Source organism: Pseudorca crassidens, chromosome 15 (genome assembly GCF_039906515.1).
Source record: "Pseudorca crassidens isolate mPseCra1 chromosome 15, mPseCra1.hap1, whole genome shotgun sequence".
Classification (NCBI taxonomy): Eukaryota; Metazoa; Chordata; class Mammalia; order Artiodactyla; family Delphinidae; genus Pseudorca; species Pseudorca crassidens.
Genome location: NC_090310.1, coordinates 70,786,663 through 70,804,024, shown reverse-complemented (window position 1 = coordinate 70,804,024; position 17,362 = coordinate 70,786,663). Strand labels below are relative to the sequence as shown.

The 17,362-nt window shown below is 58.8% G+C and overlaps 1 protein-coding gene across 19 annotated transcripts; it reads right to left on the bottom strand.

Annotated features, from left to right (window-relative positions):
* Positions 1–62: 62 nt before the first annotated feature.
* On the bottom strand, positions 63–17,301 carry LPIN3 (lipin 3). 19 transcript variants are annotated; one of them, XM_067708159.1, is made up of 22 exons: positions 17,113–17,215; positions 16,368–16,420; positions 13,088–13,228; positions 12,804–12,996; positions 11,600–11,695; positions 10,392–10,657; positions 10,103–10,186; positions 9,455–9,575; positions 8,945–9,287; positions 7,964–8,063; positions 7,663–7,823; positions 7,167–7,260; positions 7,027–7,096; positions 5,314–5,406; positions 5,191–5,237; positions 4,318–4,456; positions 3,195–3,343; positions 2,916–3,002; positions 2,333–2,485; positions 1,999–2,113; positions 1,807–1,910; positions 63–1,620 (listed from the first exon to the last, which is right to left on the bottom strand). In XM_067708159.1, exons 4-22 carry the CDS (start codon positions 12,987–12,989, stop codon positions 1,476–1,478), a joined length of 2,553 nt encoding a protein of 850 aa, XP_067564260.1. In that variant the 5' UTR covers positions 12,990–12,996; positions 13,088–13,228; positions 16,368–16,420; positions 17,113–17,215; the 3' UTR covers positions 63–1,475. The 19 variants fall into 19 exon arrangements, with proteins under 19 accessions (XP_067564260.1, XP_067564261.1, XP_067564246.1 ...); XM_067708160.1 differs by having other exon boundaries at positions 17,161–17,194; XM_067708145.1 differs by lacking the exon at positions 13,088–13,228 and having other exon boundaries at positions 17,113–17,301.
* Positions 17,302–17,362: the final 61 nt, after the last annotated feature.

The window sequence follows — 17,362 nt, the reverse complement described above, 5'->3', positions numbered from 1 at the left end:
CTAAGGACCAGAGGTTTCCACCACCCTGCGGGTCCTTCAGGACAGAACGGAAACACAAGGACTCAGTGGAGAGTTCTCTTTATTCCTTTTGATTCTCTCCCAAGGTGAGGGCTTAGGCAGCCGCGGATTCCCGGAGGAAAGGATGGGGTCCAAGTGATCTGTTTGGAGACGCCTCCCACTGTAATTTATCCTTTTCGTTCCCCTCCCCAAAGATGTTTTTGGGGTACTCTGGTCCCCACGTGACCCTCTCCTTCCCACTTGGAGGAGAATCTCCCTCCACCCCAGGTTAGGGCCTCTCTCCAAAGGGTGGCCCTCATGCACATCATGGCCTGAATGAGGCCAGACCCTGCGCAGGAGGCCACAGCTGGAGGAAAAGGGCTCCAGGCCTAGTTTCCAACATCCTTGGAAAACCCCAGCCCTGCCCGGATGTTCACAAGGTGGTGAGAAATTCAGGTATGAAAACATGAGGACACAAGCGTTCGTCTGGCCTGCGTACGCCCCAGAGGCCCATCCCTGCTGAGGTTCCCAGCCTCAGTTTCCCCACAGCAGCTCGGGCCCTTCCATGGTGTTTTGCAGGTCCCTGCAGCCCCACCTTCTGGGTTCCTGACATTTGGTGTTCTGCCCCCCACTTTGGTGCCGTTGGGGGAGGGCAGGCCTGGATTAAAGCTTTTAGCCTGTCTAAAGGAATTTTCTTCCCCAAAGGCAGTAGGCGGGAAGGCTGCAGTGGGGTGTCAGCCCTGCTCCTTGGGCAGAAGCTCACTCAGCAGCTGTGCGGGCAGTGAAATGACTGGCAAAGGCTGGGGGAGGCCAGGCACCTGCCCTGGCAGGGTTTGGGGCTGTGTCCTCAGCAGGGGTGTGAGGAGGGGCAGGGATGGCAGCTGGGTATGTATTAGGCCAAGTGGGAGCCACACTCCCTCAGCCCTGGCACTGCCCTGGGATCCCCCCTTCCCAGATGTTGGGGGGGCCCTAGAGTATCTGGGGTTGGGATGTGCTGAGATAATCAGGGCACCAGCGTGGGAGAGCAGTGATGTCTGGCTCCAGAGCTATGGGAAGGGGCCAGGGCTATGTAGGGTCTAGCTTCAGAGGGTATGGTCCAGGCTCCCCAAAGTGGGTCGGGGGAAAATTTCTTCCCTGATTGTTGGCTGCCACCAACCCTTTCCTGGGCTTACAGGTCTCAAACCTCATAGGGGCTTCCTTCTTGTCTCTGTCCTATCAGGAGTTGAGGCAGGGTCCCAGGGTGACAGGGACAGATATCAAGGGTATGGAGAACGCTGCAAGGACCCAGTCACTTAATGGCTACAGGGCAGGGCCATGCTGAGGCCTGGAGCACGGCTCAGCTGGCAAAGGCAGGGGACAGGAGAGGCCACAACTAGCCCGCAGCCCCCTCCTCCCCTTCAGTGGGTTGGCCCTGCAGCATCCAACTTCCAACCCCCATGCCCTGGGACACACAGTCCTGGGGAGCAGCCAGGGCTCGTTCAGGCCAAGGTGTCGAGGTCCACAGGGGCCAGTGGCTCCCGCCAGTAGCAGAAGTTGCTGTATTCGGGGCTGGCCAAGTCTGTGCTGGGGCCACGGGCCACAGGTGGGAAGAAGAGTTCAGCCACCTCACCGAGCCGTTCGTACCTACAGGCAGGAGGCGCTGGAGTGAGGCTCAGCCGCTGCCGGGCTTCAGCCCCACCACGGCAGGTGGAGGCATCCTTCCCGGGAGCCCTGGGCCGGGGAGGGGTCCCTGGCGGGGGAGGGGTGGCGTGGCACTGGGTCCCAGGGAGAGGCTGGGCTGGGGAGGCACGTGGCAGGGTTTGGCCTCACGTGGACTTGTGATTCTTCATGAACTCCTGGCTGAGCTCTCCTCGGGGGTTGACTGTGAAGATGCGGGATGTAGGCAGGCCGACCTGCCGGTAGGCAGTGACATCCTACAGGAGACAAGGAGGGGTCAGTGGGCTGGGAGGTGTGGAGAAGGTGGCTCAGGCCCCCCGCCCCCGCCGTGGAGGGGACACTCACATTGGGCCTGTTCCCAAAGGCGGCATAGAAGGGCTGTTTCTGGGGCAGAAAGAGCTGCTGGATGTCACTCAGGCAGGCAATCTTGAACACCTCCGGCTTCTTCTCAATCACCTCCCTGCGGCAGTCGGGACCATGGGCAGGGAAGGGGTTAGCGACCAGATGATGGAAGGGTGAGGTGACAGTGCTGGTGACAGGGTCTGACCCAGTGGACACCTGAGCGAGGTCTGATGCTGGCCCAGCCTGGGCTGTGCAGGGCTGGCAGTGGGCCTGTGCAACCCCCTGTTGGGCTGTGGGCTCACGTCCCATGGGGAGGTTACCTGTGCAGGGCGGTTACCTGTGCAGGGCAGAGAAGAGGCTGCTGGGAGACAGCAGGATGGGGCCCTCAGGGAGGCCACAGCCCCGCTCGCTCACCCACTGCAGGTACCCCTTGGTGAGGTCAGCCATGCCGATGGCCCGTGCCGAGCAGTACAGGAACTTGTACCCATTTCTGGGGGCGGGACAAAGGGGTAGCACAGAGCCGTCAAGAGACCAGCCATCGCCATCTCGCCTTCTGGGCTTCGGCCAGCTCAGCCCAACCCTGGAGCCTCTGCAAGGAGGGGACTTAAGAGCTGAGCCAGGGCTGAGAGGGAGAAGAAGCGTGCAGAGTCCTGAGGCCCAGGTGGACCAGGATAGGTGAGGACTTGGGCAAGTCTGTAGGCTTTGCCTACGGCAGGAAGGCCAGCAGCTAGACTCAGAGCCCGACTGCAGCCCCAAGAGACAAGTCTTTCACGGGAGAACTGAGGACCAGTAGGTCTCAGCACTCCAGGGACCTGCCCTGGTCTCCTTCCCCGTGGGTCCCCAAGCCTGGCTTCCCGGGGCTGAGGCCAGGCCATTCCTCCCTCCCTGGGGTCCCACCCCAGCCCAGTCCAGGCACTCACAGGTGGATTTTGTGGTAGAGACTAGTGATGCCCTGATGTGTCCAGTCTTTCCCCAGCTGGGGCAGAATGTGGCCCAGGACATCCGACCTAGACCCAGAGTGATGGTCACGCCAAGGCAGCCCCACGTGGCCCTCCTGCTCTGTGGGCGTGGCCCCGCCCCCATCCCAGGATGGCCCATCGGGAGGGGAGGGCCTCTCTCCCTGTCCCCCCTCCCCCAGCACAGAGGGAGGCGAGTCCCCAGGCCCTCCCTCTCCCCCTCCACAGCCGACCGGGTCTCACTTGGTGATGGTACCATCAATGTCTGAGATGATCACCCTGTCGTCCCATTTCCACAGGTAGATGGTGGCCCTACAGCGGCAGGTGCCCTGGTACTGGGTGGTCACGCTGAAGACCACCTCGTTGGCACCTTCTTGCAGGTTCAGGCGCCGCTGAGGCCAGGCAAGGGGGGAACTGTGAGCTGCTGCAGCTGGACGCTGTCCGCCCACCGCCAACCCCCCCAGAACTGTGGCCTTCCATCTCCATGGGCCTCTCTTTCTCCTGTTCCTCCCAACTCAAGAACCTTCCTGAGCTCAGCAGAGACAGCCATGTAGGCAGAAGGTGGCTCAAGGAGGAAGTGAGAGGTGCTGGTGGGGCCTGCAGAGCTCCAGGCACAGGAGCTTTGAGATGACGCTCCCGGACCAAGCCTGGCCCATGACCCCGTCCAGGTTTCTCAGGTCAGCCTTGGGGCCAGCACTGCTCTGGGCAGAGGGACACCCCACTCCACAGAGGGGCCCCTGTGGGCATCTTCACAGGCAGCCTCCTGCCTGGGGCTAGGGTACCTGGGACATCCCCGCCAAAGAGAGACCTAGCCCTGTCCTTGGTCCAGAGATAAGGATCAGGGCAGTTCTTAGCCACAGCCTGTGACCTGGCTGACCCCGAGTTGGGTGTGAGCCCCAGGGAACCACACAGGGCAGCCACTCTGTACCAGGTGCGCCAGACTCTCCTGGGCACCTCTCTGACCACAGAGTTCCACTCAGGAGGAAGACATGACAGGAGCCACAGTTACTCCGAGGTGTGAGTTGGGGGCCTGGGGTTGCCAGAATCGGAGAGGCTGTCATGGGCCGTTTGGCTCCTGTAGCTCCCAAAGGCAGGCCCAGAGCCAGCCAGCCCACCGCAGGTAGGTATATTAAGATGCCGTAAGAGGGGGCTTTGCTAGCGAGAACATCCAACAGAGAAGGGGCTGGCACGCGACGAAGCGGCACAGAAAGCTGTCCCCGGGTGACTCAAGCAGAGGCCGGCAGGCGGCTGCCACAGGGATGGATTCGGGGCTTTGCGGAACACCAGCCGTTCCTCAGCTGGGCCCTGAGGGCCTCGGGAACACCGTCGTCTCAGGCCCGCCACTCCCACACCTGCACACACTTACAATCTGATTGGAGAAGAGGCGGAGGGACTTCTTGTAGGTAGGAGTGTGGGCTGGAGGCGAGAGGGGTGGGGAGGGGGCCTCCAGAAGGATGGGGCTGTCAGGGACATCGTCCTCACTGCTCGGGGCTTCCGTCTTCTCCCTGCGGGCCGCCCGGCGCTTGAGCCACTTCCCCCAGCCAAGGCCTTCACTCCTGTAGATGCCCACCCCTCACCCAGGCCGCAAGGAGCCTGCTGCTGGTCTCTGCCCCTCTAAGGACCCCTCCCTTTAGGTGCCACCCATTTTGGGGGTGGCAGCAGACATCAGGATACAGGCCAGTAGTCTACACCCAGAACGGTGACTGCAGAGCTGGAGCAGAGACCCGGGGCGCCCAGGCCCCAGGCCGCTCTCCACAGCTAGGATGCTGGTACCTGCTTTGGGGATGTGCACCAGAAAAATCTAGAATTGCATCGTGGCCAATCCCACCTGCTGTGGGAGGCAGTCAGCCCGTCCTTGATCACCCCCCACCCAGCCTTGGACATTCTGGGTCACTTCAGACATGAAAAAAGGAAGCAAGGTCAGCTGGGGCCAGCTGGCCCCTGGTGGAGAGAGGAAGCCCTTCTCCGCCTTTGTATGGTAGCCCTTTGTCTGGGCCAGGAGTCTGGGTACCCATTCCAGCCCTGCCACTTCCCGGCTGCGAGAACTTTGGTGTATCTAGGCTTTCCCATCTGTGACATGGGGACATGTCCCAGGAGAAAGAAGAGGTGTAGAAGTGATTGCAGAGGGACAAAGACATGCCACGGCAGGGGAGGGGTTCTGGCTCCACTGCCGCTCCCACAGTGATCTTTCCCAGGCTGAGCTCCAGCTGCAGAGCCCCAGGCAGGAGATCCAGCTCACCCCAGCTGCTGCTGCCGCGCTGTGGTTTTCTCCCTCCGGGCTCTGCACTGTGGGGAGAATATCCATCTAGTGAACCCCGCCTCCTGCCTGTGCCGGCCCCGCCCTGTGGACATGACCACCCACCTCCTTGGCCGGAAAGTCCCTGCATCGCCAGGAAAACCACCACCGCCCTCCCTTCCGGGGCATCTTTTCCTTCTCCAGCTTGTCCACGGTGCTCTGCGGGCAGATGAAGGCCATGGCATTTTTTCCTGTACCACAAAATCCCACCTTACGTTGCCCTTGGGGCCCCCATGGGCCCAGAGTCTGGGGCTGACCCTACAGCAAGGTGCTACCAACATCTGGAGGCTAAAGAAGCATACTCACCCCCATCTTGGGATTCTGAGCACTGGTTCAAGGAGATACGCACGGGAGAACAAGGGCCACTTCTGCCCACCTCCACTCCACCCCAGCCCTGACCCCCCCGCCCCCAGCTCTAGCCCAGCCTTGGCCTGGCCTCCAGACCTTGTGGCTCAGTCTCCCTATTCCAGTAGCTAAAGGCAGCGCTTTGGGAGACTCTCAAGATCTGGGTCTCCCTGCATGATGCCACCAACTGGTGGCAGGCACAGTCTCTAGTCAGTACCACCCTCAACCTCCAAGACCAACATGGGCAATTCCTAAGGTCAGTGATCTATCCCGCGAACAGCCTCCCTCTCTGCTTGTTACCGTCATTGTCTGGTGGGGACAACATGACCCTGCGAAAAATTCTGATTAGATTTGTGCTAGATAAATCCAGGGAGGGCCCAGGCCCGCCTAGGAGACGTATCAGCTTCCTGCAAACACAGAATGGAGAACCCAAGTCGAGGAAAACAGCCAGGGTGTCCACTGGGGCTGGGAACAGGCTGGGAGAGTTTTCCCCTAGGTGATGGGTCTCTCTGGGTAAGGTGAGGAAAGCCAAGCATGGGGGGACCCTCTCTCTTCCCACAAGCTCTGGGTCCTTGCTCAAACCCAGAACCAGCCAGAGGATAGAGCTGAGCTTCACCAAAGGGAGGCACCAGCTGTCAACATCAGGTGAGTGATGTTCTTTGGGCAAGCCAAGCCAGTAATGATGGGCCAGACCAGGGTGGGGCACTGGGTGGCTCCCAGAGGTGCAGAAGGGGCAGGTGCACAGGCAGGCCAGCCCTGCACAGGATAGAGGTTCTGGGAGGGACTATAGAGGCTGGTCCTTCCCACCTCTGAGCACCTGCACATGCTGTTCCCCACCCCTTGCCTACTCATCCTTCAGACCTCTACCTGGTGGGCGCTTGCTCAGCAAACCCCCTGTTGGAGGCTCTCAAAGCACCCCAGGCCTCTCCTTCCCAGTTGAATTTTATATTCATTTGGCTGAGTCTTTGATTAACTGTCCTCCTATGAGGGCACGACTGTCCCCAGTCTGGGCCCGGCACACAGTAGGTACTCAACGACTGTGTGCTGATAAAGCAAGCCCCTGCAGCCCAGCCTGCAGAGGGTCTCAGAGGAAAGTGAGGGGTAGGACCTCCATCTCCCGAGACCGTCTCGCAGATCCCAAAACCTCCTGTTGAAGGCGTGTCCCTGTCGCCTCTGGTTTGTCCTGAATTCCTTGGAAGTCAAGTCTAAATCCAATCCAAATGGATTCAGCCATGTCAGGAAACCAGGGAAGCGGGGGGTGCTTCGTCCATACGGCCTGGGGCAAGGCTTCAGAGGACCTGGGTCTCTTCTCTCAGAGTGGGTCCTGCAGCCCCAGGCCCATCTCTGCCCACCCTCCACTTCCTTGCCAAGGGCCCCCGACCCCAAGGCTATGGCCACGTCCCCCAGGAGGCCCAGGGGTGCTATAACCATTACCTTGGGCAAGTTCTTCTGGAAAGCTTGCAGGGAGAGGATCATGGAGGCAGCTACAGCCCAGTTATAATGCCTGGAGAGACAGATAGGGTGTTAGGGCCGTGGAGGGCGGGGCGATCCAGCGGCCCAGTCCCGATACCCACTTCTCGTTGATCTTCACCACCAGGTTCGGGTCGTCCAGGAGGCCGGGGTTTTGGGCGAGGTCCTGGTAGGAGACGATGTGCTGGTTGAACTTCTCTGGGCACAGAGACAGAGAGCGAGGGGTGAGGCCAGCACATCCCACGTGACCCGTTGCCCCCGCCCCTCCCGGCTGCCCCGCCTCTGCTGCTCAGGCCTCCTGCAACTTGGGTCTTCGACCTAGCAGGGCTCCTTGCTACCTGGGGTTTTGACACCTGATGGTCCCACCCCAGGCACTTGCCATCCTGGATTCACAGGATAAGTCACAGCCTAGCATGACTTAGCATTTGCTTCATGGGGTCTTGGAGATGCCCAGCGCTTGCTGGCCGAGGGTGGGCTCCACAAACCCCAGAGTCGTGCACACCTCTTCTACCCCCCCACCCCGGCGTCTTCCCTCTCTTCTCCCGTCCCCTGGGCTCAGTGACAGTCCTTGGAGGGGTGGGGGGCCACAGTTGAGCATACCCACAGAGATGTCTCCGCTGTCAGCCAGCCCCCCCGAGAGGGACAGCACTACTGTGTCCGCTGTGTCCCGAGTGGGCTCTGGCTCCCGCTCAGGGTTGCAGTCCCCCAGAGACTTTTGGCTTCCGGCTTCACTCCACTTCCTGGCCCCCAGCCCACAGTCGCTGGGGACAAAGGGGCCAATAGTGACATGAGTACAAGGAGGCTGGGAGGAGGGGCTGGAGCCCTCCCAGGCCCCTGATAGCCGACTCCTAGCCCCACAGGCCCCAATCCCAGGACACCCTGGCGTCCAGAACCCAGGCACCTCTGGGGGAAGTAAAGGGCTGCGTTCTCAGAATCCAGGGAGGGCAAGTCATCCAGGTAGATTTCACTGGGGCCCAGATGCTGGCTTCTCTTCAGGGAGCCTGAGAGCAGAGGAGGGGACATATGTAGACCTAACCCGTGAGGACTAGTGTTGTGATCAGTGTGCGTCCCCCTACCTTTGAATGCCTTAAGGTGGCACTGTCCAGTAGAACTTTCTGCAATGCTAGAAAAGTCCTATGTCTGCACTGTCCAGTAGGGTAGCTGCTGGCCACAGAAGGCTACTGGGCATACTTAAAATGTGGTGTGATGGAAAAATAGAATTTTAAGTGTTACTTAATTCTTTTTTTTCTTTTCGCCATGCCGTGTGGCATATGGGATCTTAGTTCCCCAGCAAGGGATCGCACCGCACCCCTTGCAGTGGAGGTACGGAGTCTTAACCACTGGACCGCCAGGGAAGTCCTGCAAGTGTTATTTAATTTTAATTAATTTAAATTTAATTTAAAATAGCCACATATAGCCAGTAACTACCCAACTGGATAGCACAGGTGCCAGCTTCCCCTCCCAACCCTCTCCCTGGCCTCGCTCAGGACACACCAGCTGCCTCAGTTCCTAGACATGAAACCTCTCTCCCTCCTCATGGCCTTGATGTTCTCTCTGCCTAGAATTCTCTTCCCCTGGTCCTCACTCGGCTGGATCTTTATGGCCCACGTCTCAGCTCAGGCATCACCCGCGCAGAGAGGCCATCCCTGGCCCCCGTCCCAACCAATGATTCTGTCCTGCGTCCCGCCCCCCCAACATCATGCTCCTCCTGTTATGCGTCTGTCATCTGTCTACCCCTCTGGACTGTGAGTCTCATGAGGGCCGGGGCCAGAAACAGTGCTCGGAACACAGTAGGTGCTCAAACATGCTTGAAATTCCAGAGTCCACCCAGGGGATAACGTGAGGCCAGGGAAGCAGTGGGAGGGGTCCAGCTATCACTCACCTTTCCTCCTGGAGATCCCCTCCGGCTGCCCTGGGCAAGCGGGGGCCTCCAAAGCAGCCCAGCTCCACGACTCAGAGGGAGGAGGGAGGCCCACATCCCCGGAACTCTGAGTCTTGGTTTCCTCTCTCTCAGGGGGCTGGAGAGGGGGACCCACCAGAGCAGGCACCTCCGTGTCAGCGTGAAGAAGGTGGGTGCCAGGCCCTGTTTGCAGGATTGGAATTCCCGAAGGGTCCACGCCAACCACAGAGGCAGAGGGGGTGCTGGGCGCCCCCTGAGGTGGAGAGGCTGTCTTGGAGCTGCCATCAGGGACCACTGAGGACGCGGGCCACTCAGCTTTGCCCACCTTCGAGCAAACAAATGCGGGAAGACAGGGGCGGTGCAGGGCCTGCCTCCCACACCCCAAAAGGCCTCAGGGAGGTGGCCCAAGTCTCAAGTCACTCCAGTCCTGACCCGCAGGGGCCACGGAGCCGCTGAAAGGTAAGGATGGAGGGTTGACACAGGGGAACTAACCTTAGGCAGCCTCCCCCAGGCCCACTGCATGTGGGACTCAGCTCTCAGGGGGATGGGTTCGGGGGTCCGCAGCTCCAGCTCCGAGTCACTCTTGGGGGATGTTAGCCCACCCGTTGAGAGGCTGCAGGAAGCAAGAACTCAGAGGCCCCCAGGCCAGCCTGCCACCCCTTGCCGCCCTCCTTGGCCTGGGAAAATTTTTTCTGCAACACGTATTTATGCCTGTGTTGGATCCAGAATGTATAAGGAACTCCTATAAATCAACAATAAGAAGGCAATCCAGTAGAAAAACCAAAACAAAACGAAACAATGGGCAAGGCTGTGACTTCTCAACGGGTGTAGGGTTTCCACTAAGGGTGACGAAAAAGTTGTGGAATTGGATAAGGGGTGATGGTTGTACGACATTGTGAACATACTAAATGCCACTGAATTATGCCCTTTCAAATGGTAAATTTTATGTTATGTGTGTTCTACCACAACAAAAAAAACGGGCAAAAGACTTGAACGTCAACACTTTACTGAAAAGACACACAAATGGCTGGTAAACACAATAAATATGTTCTATGTCATTATTCATCAGAAAAATGTAAGTGGAGAGCCCTCTGAGACCTTGGCTTTGAGTCTCGGCCTGTAGCCCACCTGGACTCTCACCTGGCCTGGGGGGGCCGCTCCCCATCGGAGTAGGGGTAGATGTCTTTCGGCTGCGGTGAGGCCTCTCCTTCTGGCTGGACACTGCTGCGGGACCACAGGGAAATAAATCGTCAGTGATAGGACAGGCAACCTGGGCAGGGCATGGAAGCCTGGACATCAGGGGCTTGATGAAGCAAAGCAACTAAAGGCCAGAGAGGTCAAGGACCTAGCCCAGGGTCACACAGCATCAGCAGAGGACACTGTGCTTGAACCCCAAGTGGCATTCCTACACCCTCAACCCCCTACATACCCCGGGGGCTCCGGCCTCGGCTTTTCCAGCAGGGATCGCTCACTCCCAGTGCCTGCCTCCAGCTCCTCCGAACTAGAATCGGCTGCCACCGTGTCCTCCTTCTGCCTGGGTTTCCTCCTGCGACGCTTCTTCTTCCACCCCGTGGAGGCTGTGCCCGCGATGCTGGCCTCAGGCTCTCTGGCTGTGCCCAGGTGGGAGTCCGAAGGGAACCCAGACAGGCCCCCCCAAGGGATGGGTGATGTGCACAGGTGGGGAGGCATGTCTTCCTGTGGAGCAGATCGGGGGCAGGGCTGAGGGGTCTGCAGCTTGGGGGCAGGGGGCAGGAAAACAGGCCTGGAGGCTGGACAGAGCCAGTGGTAGCATGGCCTTGTAACTGTTGCTGGCCTCAACATTTCCTAACAGAGATAAAGCGGCCCCAATCCCAGGGGTGCCTACACTTCTGGCAGCCCACGGCAACCACACAGTCCAGACAGAAACCTGGGCATCAGCCTCTCATCTCCCCTGCCCACATCTACCACAGCAGACACCTACTTCCCCTTTTAAGACTCAGCCAGGTGTCACCTCCTCCAGGAAGCTTGCCCTGACTTTTTTCAGCCTCAGTTCCAACCCCCTTCGCTGCAATAACCAAATGGTTCTTTCATCTGTTGTTTACATGTCTGTCTCCCAAGTTAGTCTGGGAACCTTCTTTTTTGGCAGGGGTCACCCCTCATCCAGGTCTACTGCTGTTTCTGGCCTACAGTAGAGTAGGGGCTCAATTATTAAGTTTGTCAAAACTTTAAACACCTCTACTGGCTTCTTCTGGGCCCTGCCTCCCTTCTGCAAACACCCCTCTGGTCCTCCCCCGCTCCCACACTTCCATGTGCCAGCTGCCCCGAGCCGGCACCAGATCTACAACAAGCCATCTTATGCTTTCCAGTCCCGGCCATTGCTCGGCACCCTCCTCCTCTCCAGGCTGGCCAGGGAGGGCTTCCTTTTCCCCTTTCAGGGGCCCAGCTCAAGTGTCCTCTTCTGAGAAAACTTCCCCCAAAAAGCGCCAGCCCTTCCTGCCCCCATCCCTCCCCAGGGTCCACCAGCACGTCCTGACGCTCCTGCCTCAGACCCTCGCCGATGGGGTCCTCCCCACGGTGGGGACGGTGACAAATCCCCAGGCCCCGCCTGGAGGGAGCACTAGTGAAGAGACAGGGCCAGGCAGGCCCAGAGGCACTTACCACATCGCTCTCCAGCTCCTGGATGAAGAAGGCCTCCCCGCTGTCCCCCAGCTTCATGTGCAAGTCCACTGGCTCCCCATTGATCTCGATGTCTACCTGTAATGGGGTGTGGTGGGATGGGGCTCCCCACCGTCGGATCTTACTCCCATGCTTCAGTCCTCTGGACTCCCAGCTGGTCCTGGAGACACAGGCTCCCTGCTGCCCCAGAGCACTGCACTTTCTGGAACTCTCTCCCCCCAGACCTCGGGGAGCCCCCTGCTCCCCACTCTGAGGGTCTCTGCTCACCATCTCAGTATTCTTGTTTATGCCTTGGTTTCTGTGTTCCTCTCTCTCCCACAGCCCATAAGAACAAGAACACGATCCAATCTTGTCCCTGTGTGTCCCCAACCCGCAGAAGAGTGCCCGAACATTTGTGGGTAACATGAACACAGTAAGAATGACACTTTCCTGGGCACTTCGTCCAGTGTGTTACATAGACCATCTTATTTAATCTTCACAGCAACCCCTGGCAGTACCTCCCATCATTATCCCCACTTTATAGATGAGGAAACTGAGGCTCAGAGGGGTTAAGTAATTCTCTGGGAATTACTATGAACCCAGAAGGTCTGAATCCACAACGCAAGCTCTTAACCACTTAGCTATACTGTCTCCCTCAAGGTTACACTCTCCCATTAGGATTCTGGAAGATTCACAGTCACCCTAGTGTGAAGAGGGTTTGGGCCCACCAAACCAGAACCAGAACTCAGTGCTAACAAAAATCTGTCACGTTCACCTGAGCCCCATGAAGACGGTGCCGGTTTCCTAAGAGTGAGGAGGTAATTTTTGAGTATCAGCCCCATGCCTCGCCCTGGGACAGTGTTATCACCTCTTATTTAATCACCAGGTAATGAAAGTGTATCAATTTGTTCAGGTGAGGTGACTTACCAGGAATACACAGGTAAGGTCTCAGGAAGCTGAAGCCAGGTCTGATGGCCCCAGTACAGAAGGCTGCCCCGCTGTGCTGCTTCCAGGGGAAAATAAGGGCCCTCCTGGACCAAAACCCCCAAACCAACCCAAAACCTTCCAAGAAAATACAAAAGAAGGGAAGCCTGTCCAGAGGACACATCCCTGCCCCAGGGAGGTTTGGTTCGTGTCCTGGGACTATAGTGACTACCCCGGCTTCCTGAGTGCGCCCTGCAGAGGTCCCTCTACCGCCATCACTCACCACCTTCTCCCGCGAGCACAGGACGCCCAGCTTGCCGAAGCGCACGTGGAAGGGTGAGCACCGGAAGGAGCCGTCCGCCTGCCTCACCACCAGCACATCGATGCCCCCGCTCAGCGTGGCCGAGTTCAGGCCCCGGTACAGCTCCTTCCCAAACACAGTCTCTGCCAGCTGCCCCACGTAGTTCATGGCTGTGCTGGTAAAGGGAGGTGGTGCTGGGACCAAGGCCTGACCCACCGGCCTCCGTACGGGGCTCCGCAGCCTGACCCCTGGGACCCCAGGCTTACAGCGTGTGGCCCTCGGGGCACCTCTGCAGATGGGCAGCAGTGATGGGGTGGGAGGTGCGCCTGAAGACGTGGGCTCTAATCCCCACCGGCCATGGGGCTCTTGGACGGCCACCTCCCTTCTCCAAGGGCTGCTGCCCACATCTGTCAAATCAGGGCACCGGGTAAGGCCATCTGGGGCGCTGTGAGCCTCTAAATGCCATGAGTAATGATAATGACCGCAGCTCATTTCATCTTTACAACAACCTGCCAGGCTGGCCGAGCAGGTTTCATCATACCTGTTTACAGACAAGCCAGCCCAGGCTCAGAGAGGTGGAGTGACTTGCCCACGGCCACTAGTCAGGAGCCAGGGTTCACATACAGGCCTGTGTGATTGCAGAGCCCTCGGTGTGAACCACTGGGATGGCCCCAACTGTGGGGACAGGCACCCCTCCCTGAGGGGCAATAAGGGGCAGCCTCATGACAGATCAGGCCCAGGGCCCTGCTGGGTAACAGGTGACAGTCCTGAAGGCTGATCTCCTTCCAGGAAGTGGGGAGGAGGGAGCCTCAGTTTTTCCATCTGAGAAATGGGTTCAGCTGTCTTGCTGCCTCCTGGTCCTAGAAGTTGGAAGGGACCTTGCTGGGCTATTGTGGCTAATTTGTGGGGGGCCGGGGTGGGGGTACCTCAGGTACCTAAGGCTCTGCCCAGTTCTCAGATGCTTGCAGTAGGGCACCCCCTATAGCTGGGCCCAAACTACAAAATGTAAGGCTCAAACTCCAAAATTCTTCCCAGTCTCCCTGGGATATGTGGGAAGCCCGTCCATGGCCACAACCTGACCCCAGTGTCTCTAGGACATAGTTCTCAGCCCCCAACCCCTACTCCTCAGACCCACATTCAGGCCTTGGGCTGGCTCCTGGCCCACCAAAGCTGCTCCTTCTTCCCCCAGCCAGGCCGGTCCCTCCAGCCCTCCCACAACAGGCAGAGCCACCTCTACCCTGGCATGGTGCCCGCCCTGCCAGCTTCAGCTCGTCGCCCCTTCCCTGCTGGCCTCGCCAGTGGCCTAGGCCCTTCTGGCTGCCAGGACCCCAAACCATCCCAGCTCCACAGGGCATTTCCCTCTGACCTTGCATCAGAACCCCTGGAGCTCTGCCTGCCATGCAAGATCACCCTTCAAAAAAGTCAAGTGGGGGCTTCCCTGGTGGCGCAGTGGTTGAGAGTCCGTCTGCCAATGCAGGGGACACGGGTTCGTGCCCCGGTCCGGGAAGATCCCACATGCCGCGGAGCGGCTGGGCCCGTGAGCCATGGCCGCTGAGCCTGCGCGTCCGAAAGTCAAGTGACTTATCCAAACCTTATGAAGCTAATAGGCCATAGATGGAGGGAGGGAGTGATGACTCATATCCTGGTTTCCTGATTCCATACCATGGTTCCTTCCCCTCCATGGTCCCCAAACCACACCACCATTGTCTGCAGAGAGGGCCGCCCAGCCTCCAGCCCACTTCTGCACAGCCCTGTAATGCCTCGCCACTCAAAATGTGGTCCAGGGCCCAGCATCACCTGGGAGCTGGTTAGAAACGGAGAGCTTCACAAACATAAGGTCCTGTGAGATTTGCTAAAGTGAAAATTTGGGATAAAAAATGAAACGCTTTGGACCCCGAAAACGTCACTCAAATTGAATACATCTTTTATCTGCAAGGCACCTGCTATGTGATAGGTGAAAACTCCCACTTTGGTTTCTCTGTCCCTAACACCAAAGTCTGAATATGGGTCTGGGGAGACAGACCGACTGACAAGAAGAGACATGTGATAGGCAGGGCTCTAGACCACTGTGCCCAGGAAAAGCAGAGAAGACTCCAGAAGCTTCCAGGAATATAAAGAAGCACGCATGGGAGGGGCACACCGGGAGTGGGGGCAAAGTTCTGCCCAGCTGGCAGCCCAAGTCTGAGCTATCTGCTCGCGGAGAGCCAAAGAGCAGGCAGTGGGTGGGTGGATGGGGAGGGGGCAGAGGAGACAGGCTCGGCTCCACCTACTACTGAGCTTCTCAACTTCGCCACCCCTGCTGCTTGGGGCTGGATCATTATTTTTTGTGTGTGCGGTACGCGGGCCTCTCACTGCTGTGGCCTCTCCCGTTGCGGAGCACAGGCTCCGGACACGCAGGCTCAGCGGCCATGGCTCACGGGCCCAGCCGCTCCGCGGCATGTGGGATCTTCCCGGACCGGGGCACGAACCGGTGTCCCCTGCATCGTCAGGCGGACTCTCGACCACTGCGCCACCAGGGAAGCCCTGGATCATTCTTTGTTGCAGGGTTGGCGGGAGTGTTGTAAGATGTTTAGCAGCATTCCTAGTCTACCCACTAGATGCCAGGGAGCACCCTACCTCCAGCTGTGACAACCAGATTGTCTCTAAACTTTGTCAAATGTCCCCTGCTGGACAAAATTGCCCACAGTTGAGAGCCACTGAAATAGCAGAAAGAGCTGAGTGGCAAAGGGGGCACCTGGGGGCACCTGGGTCCTACTCTGATCCACCCATGGAGTACTCTAGGGCAAGTAACTTGCTGGCCTCAGTTTGCCCTTCTATGAAACGAGACCTGGATTTCTTAGACCTTCTCAGCTCTAATGTCATGGGAGCCTAGAAGTCATTCCTCTCCTTGTTCCTCCCGCCCCACGAGTGGATGCCCCCATCTCTGCCTGCTTAGCATTGTGGAGAGGGAGGGGGACTCCTGTGAGCCAAGCCCCGGGCTCCTCTCCGCTACCTGCACCCATCCCTGAAGGCATCTCCTGCCCCCAGGACCAGCTCTGCCTCCTTGGTCTGCTCCCGATGGAGGAGAGCTCCTCTTGGCTCCCCTATACCACCCTTCACCCCCAAACTAACATGGCTAAAATCAAACACTTCGTCTTCCCCTGGGGAACCTGGTCAGCTGAATTCCTCTCAGGACTCATGGGTACCCCTCCCTCCCAAGCCCTCTGAGTCCTCTTCCCCAATTTCCTGCTCATCTGACCCCTCCTTTCTCCTCCAGGTGCCTAGGTCAAGGCTTTATGACCAATGCCCAGATCCTGGGTGATAGCAGGCACCGTGGTTAAGGCATGAGACTCTCTGGATTCTAATCCCCTCCCTGACACTAGTTGTGACCCTGTGCAAATCACTTCACCTCTCTGAGCCTCATTTTCGGCCTCTGGAATGGGGTAACATGGGGGTGCATGAGGGATTCATGGCGTGACCCGTGTAAAGCAGTAGCATGAAGTAAACGCCCACCCGCGCCACCTATAGCAGCAGCACTGTGTCTGGAATCGTGACAGCCCCACTCACCCGGGCTGGTCCTGAGGGCACGACAGGTCAGACTCCAATGCACTGCCCCTGCCCTGAGTTGAGAGTTTAGACTTCTTAACTTGGCATTCAAGGCCCTGCATGATGGTGGCCCCGCTCTTTGCTCCAGGAGGGCCTCAAGAGGTGCCCTGGCCTCAGAGCCTACTCTGGGAACATCCACATGCCTCCCAGGCCTGCACGCAATCCCACCACAGGAAAGCCAGAACAAGCTGCCCTGGTTGTCAGCCCTCAGCCTTTCTGGGCTCCCAGATTCAGGGAGGGGTGGGGATGTGGCTCTCCGTGTAGGACCAGACGCAGCAGGAGAATCAGCACTGCTATCGCCCTGGAAGGGAGGCAGCTCCACCCAGGATCCCCAGTAGCCTTCGCAACTACTTCATCTGACCTGCCCAGTCTCAGGGCAGGTGGGCAAGGGTCAGACCCTGTTTTGCAACTGAGGACACTCAGTACCAGAGAGGGTGGGGGTCTTCCCCAAGGTGACACAGTTAGTCTGGAGTGAAGTTGGGGTGAAACTTTCCCCTGAGAGGTTTTTACATCTCACTCTCTCCCGATCCCACATTCTGGATGTCCGCGGGGGCCCGCAGCCCCTGGATCGGGGAGAGGGATGAAGTGAAGCCGGCCCCTCAGGCCCGGGAACAGGAAGGAATGAGGGTCAGATGGCCGGACAGATGGGCGGGGCAGGGTGGGGCAGGGGAGGGATACCTCATCTCTGGCTCTAGTTGGGCCCTACCTGAGGAGCTGCCCACTGGACTCCGGACCCCGGAGCTGCCGCTTCTACCTGAGTGCACAGATCAGCAGGTGTCTTCGGCCCCGCACTCACTAGGCACTTCCGGCTCCTCTAGGAGTGGGTGAGATCCCGGTTCCGCCCCTTCCACGAGCCAAGGGCGGCCTCTGCAAGTCCCAATCCGTCTAGACTCCACCTCCCAAAGAGACCCCGCCCCCGCCCAGTCCCCACGCCCAAGGGTGTCCTTTCACCTTAT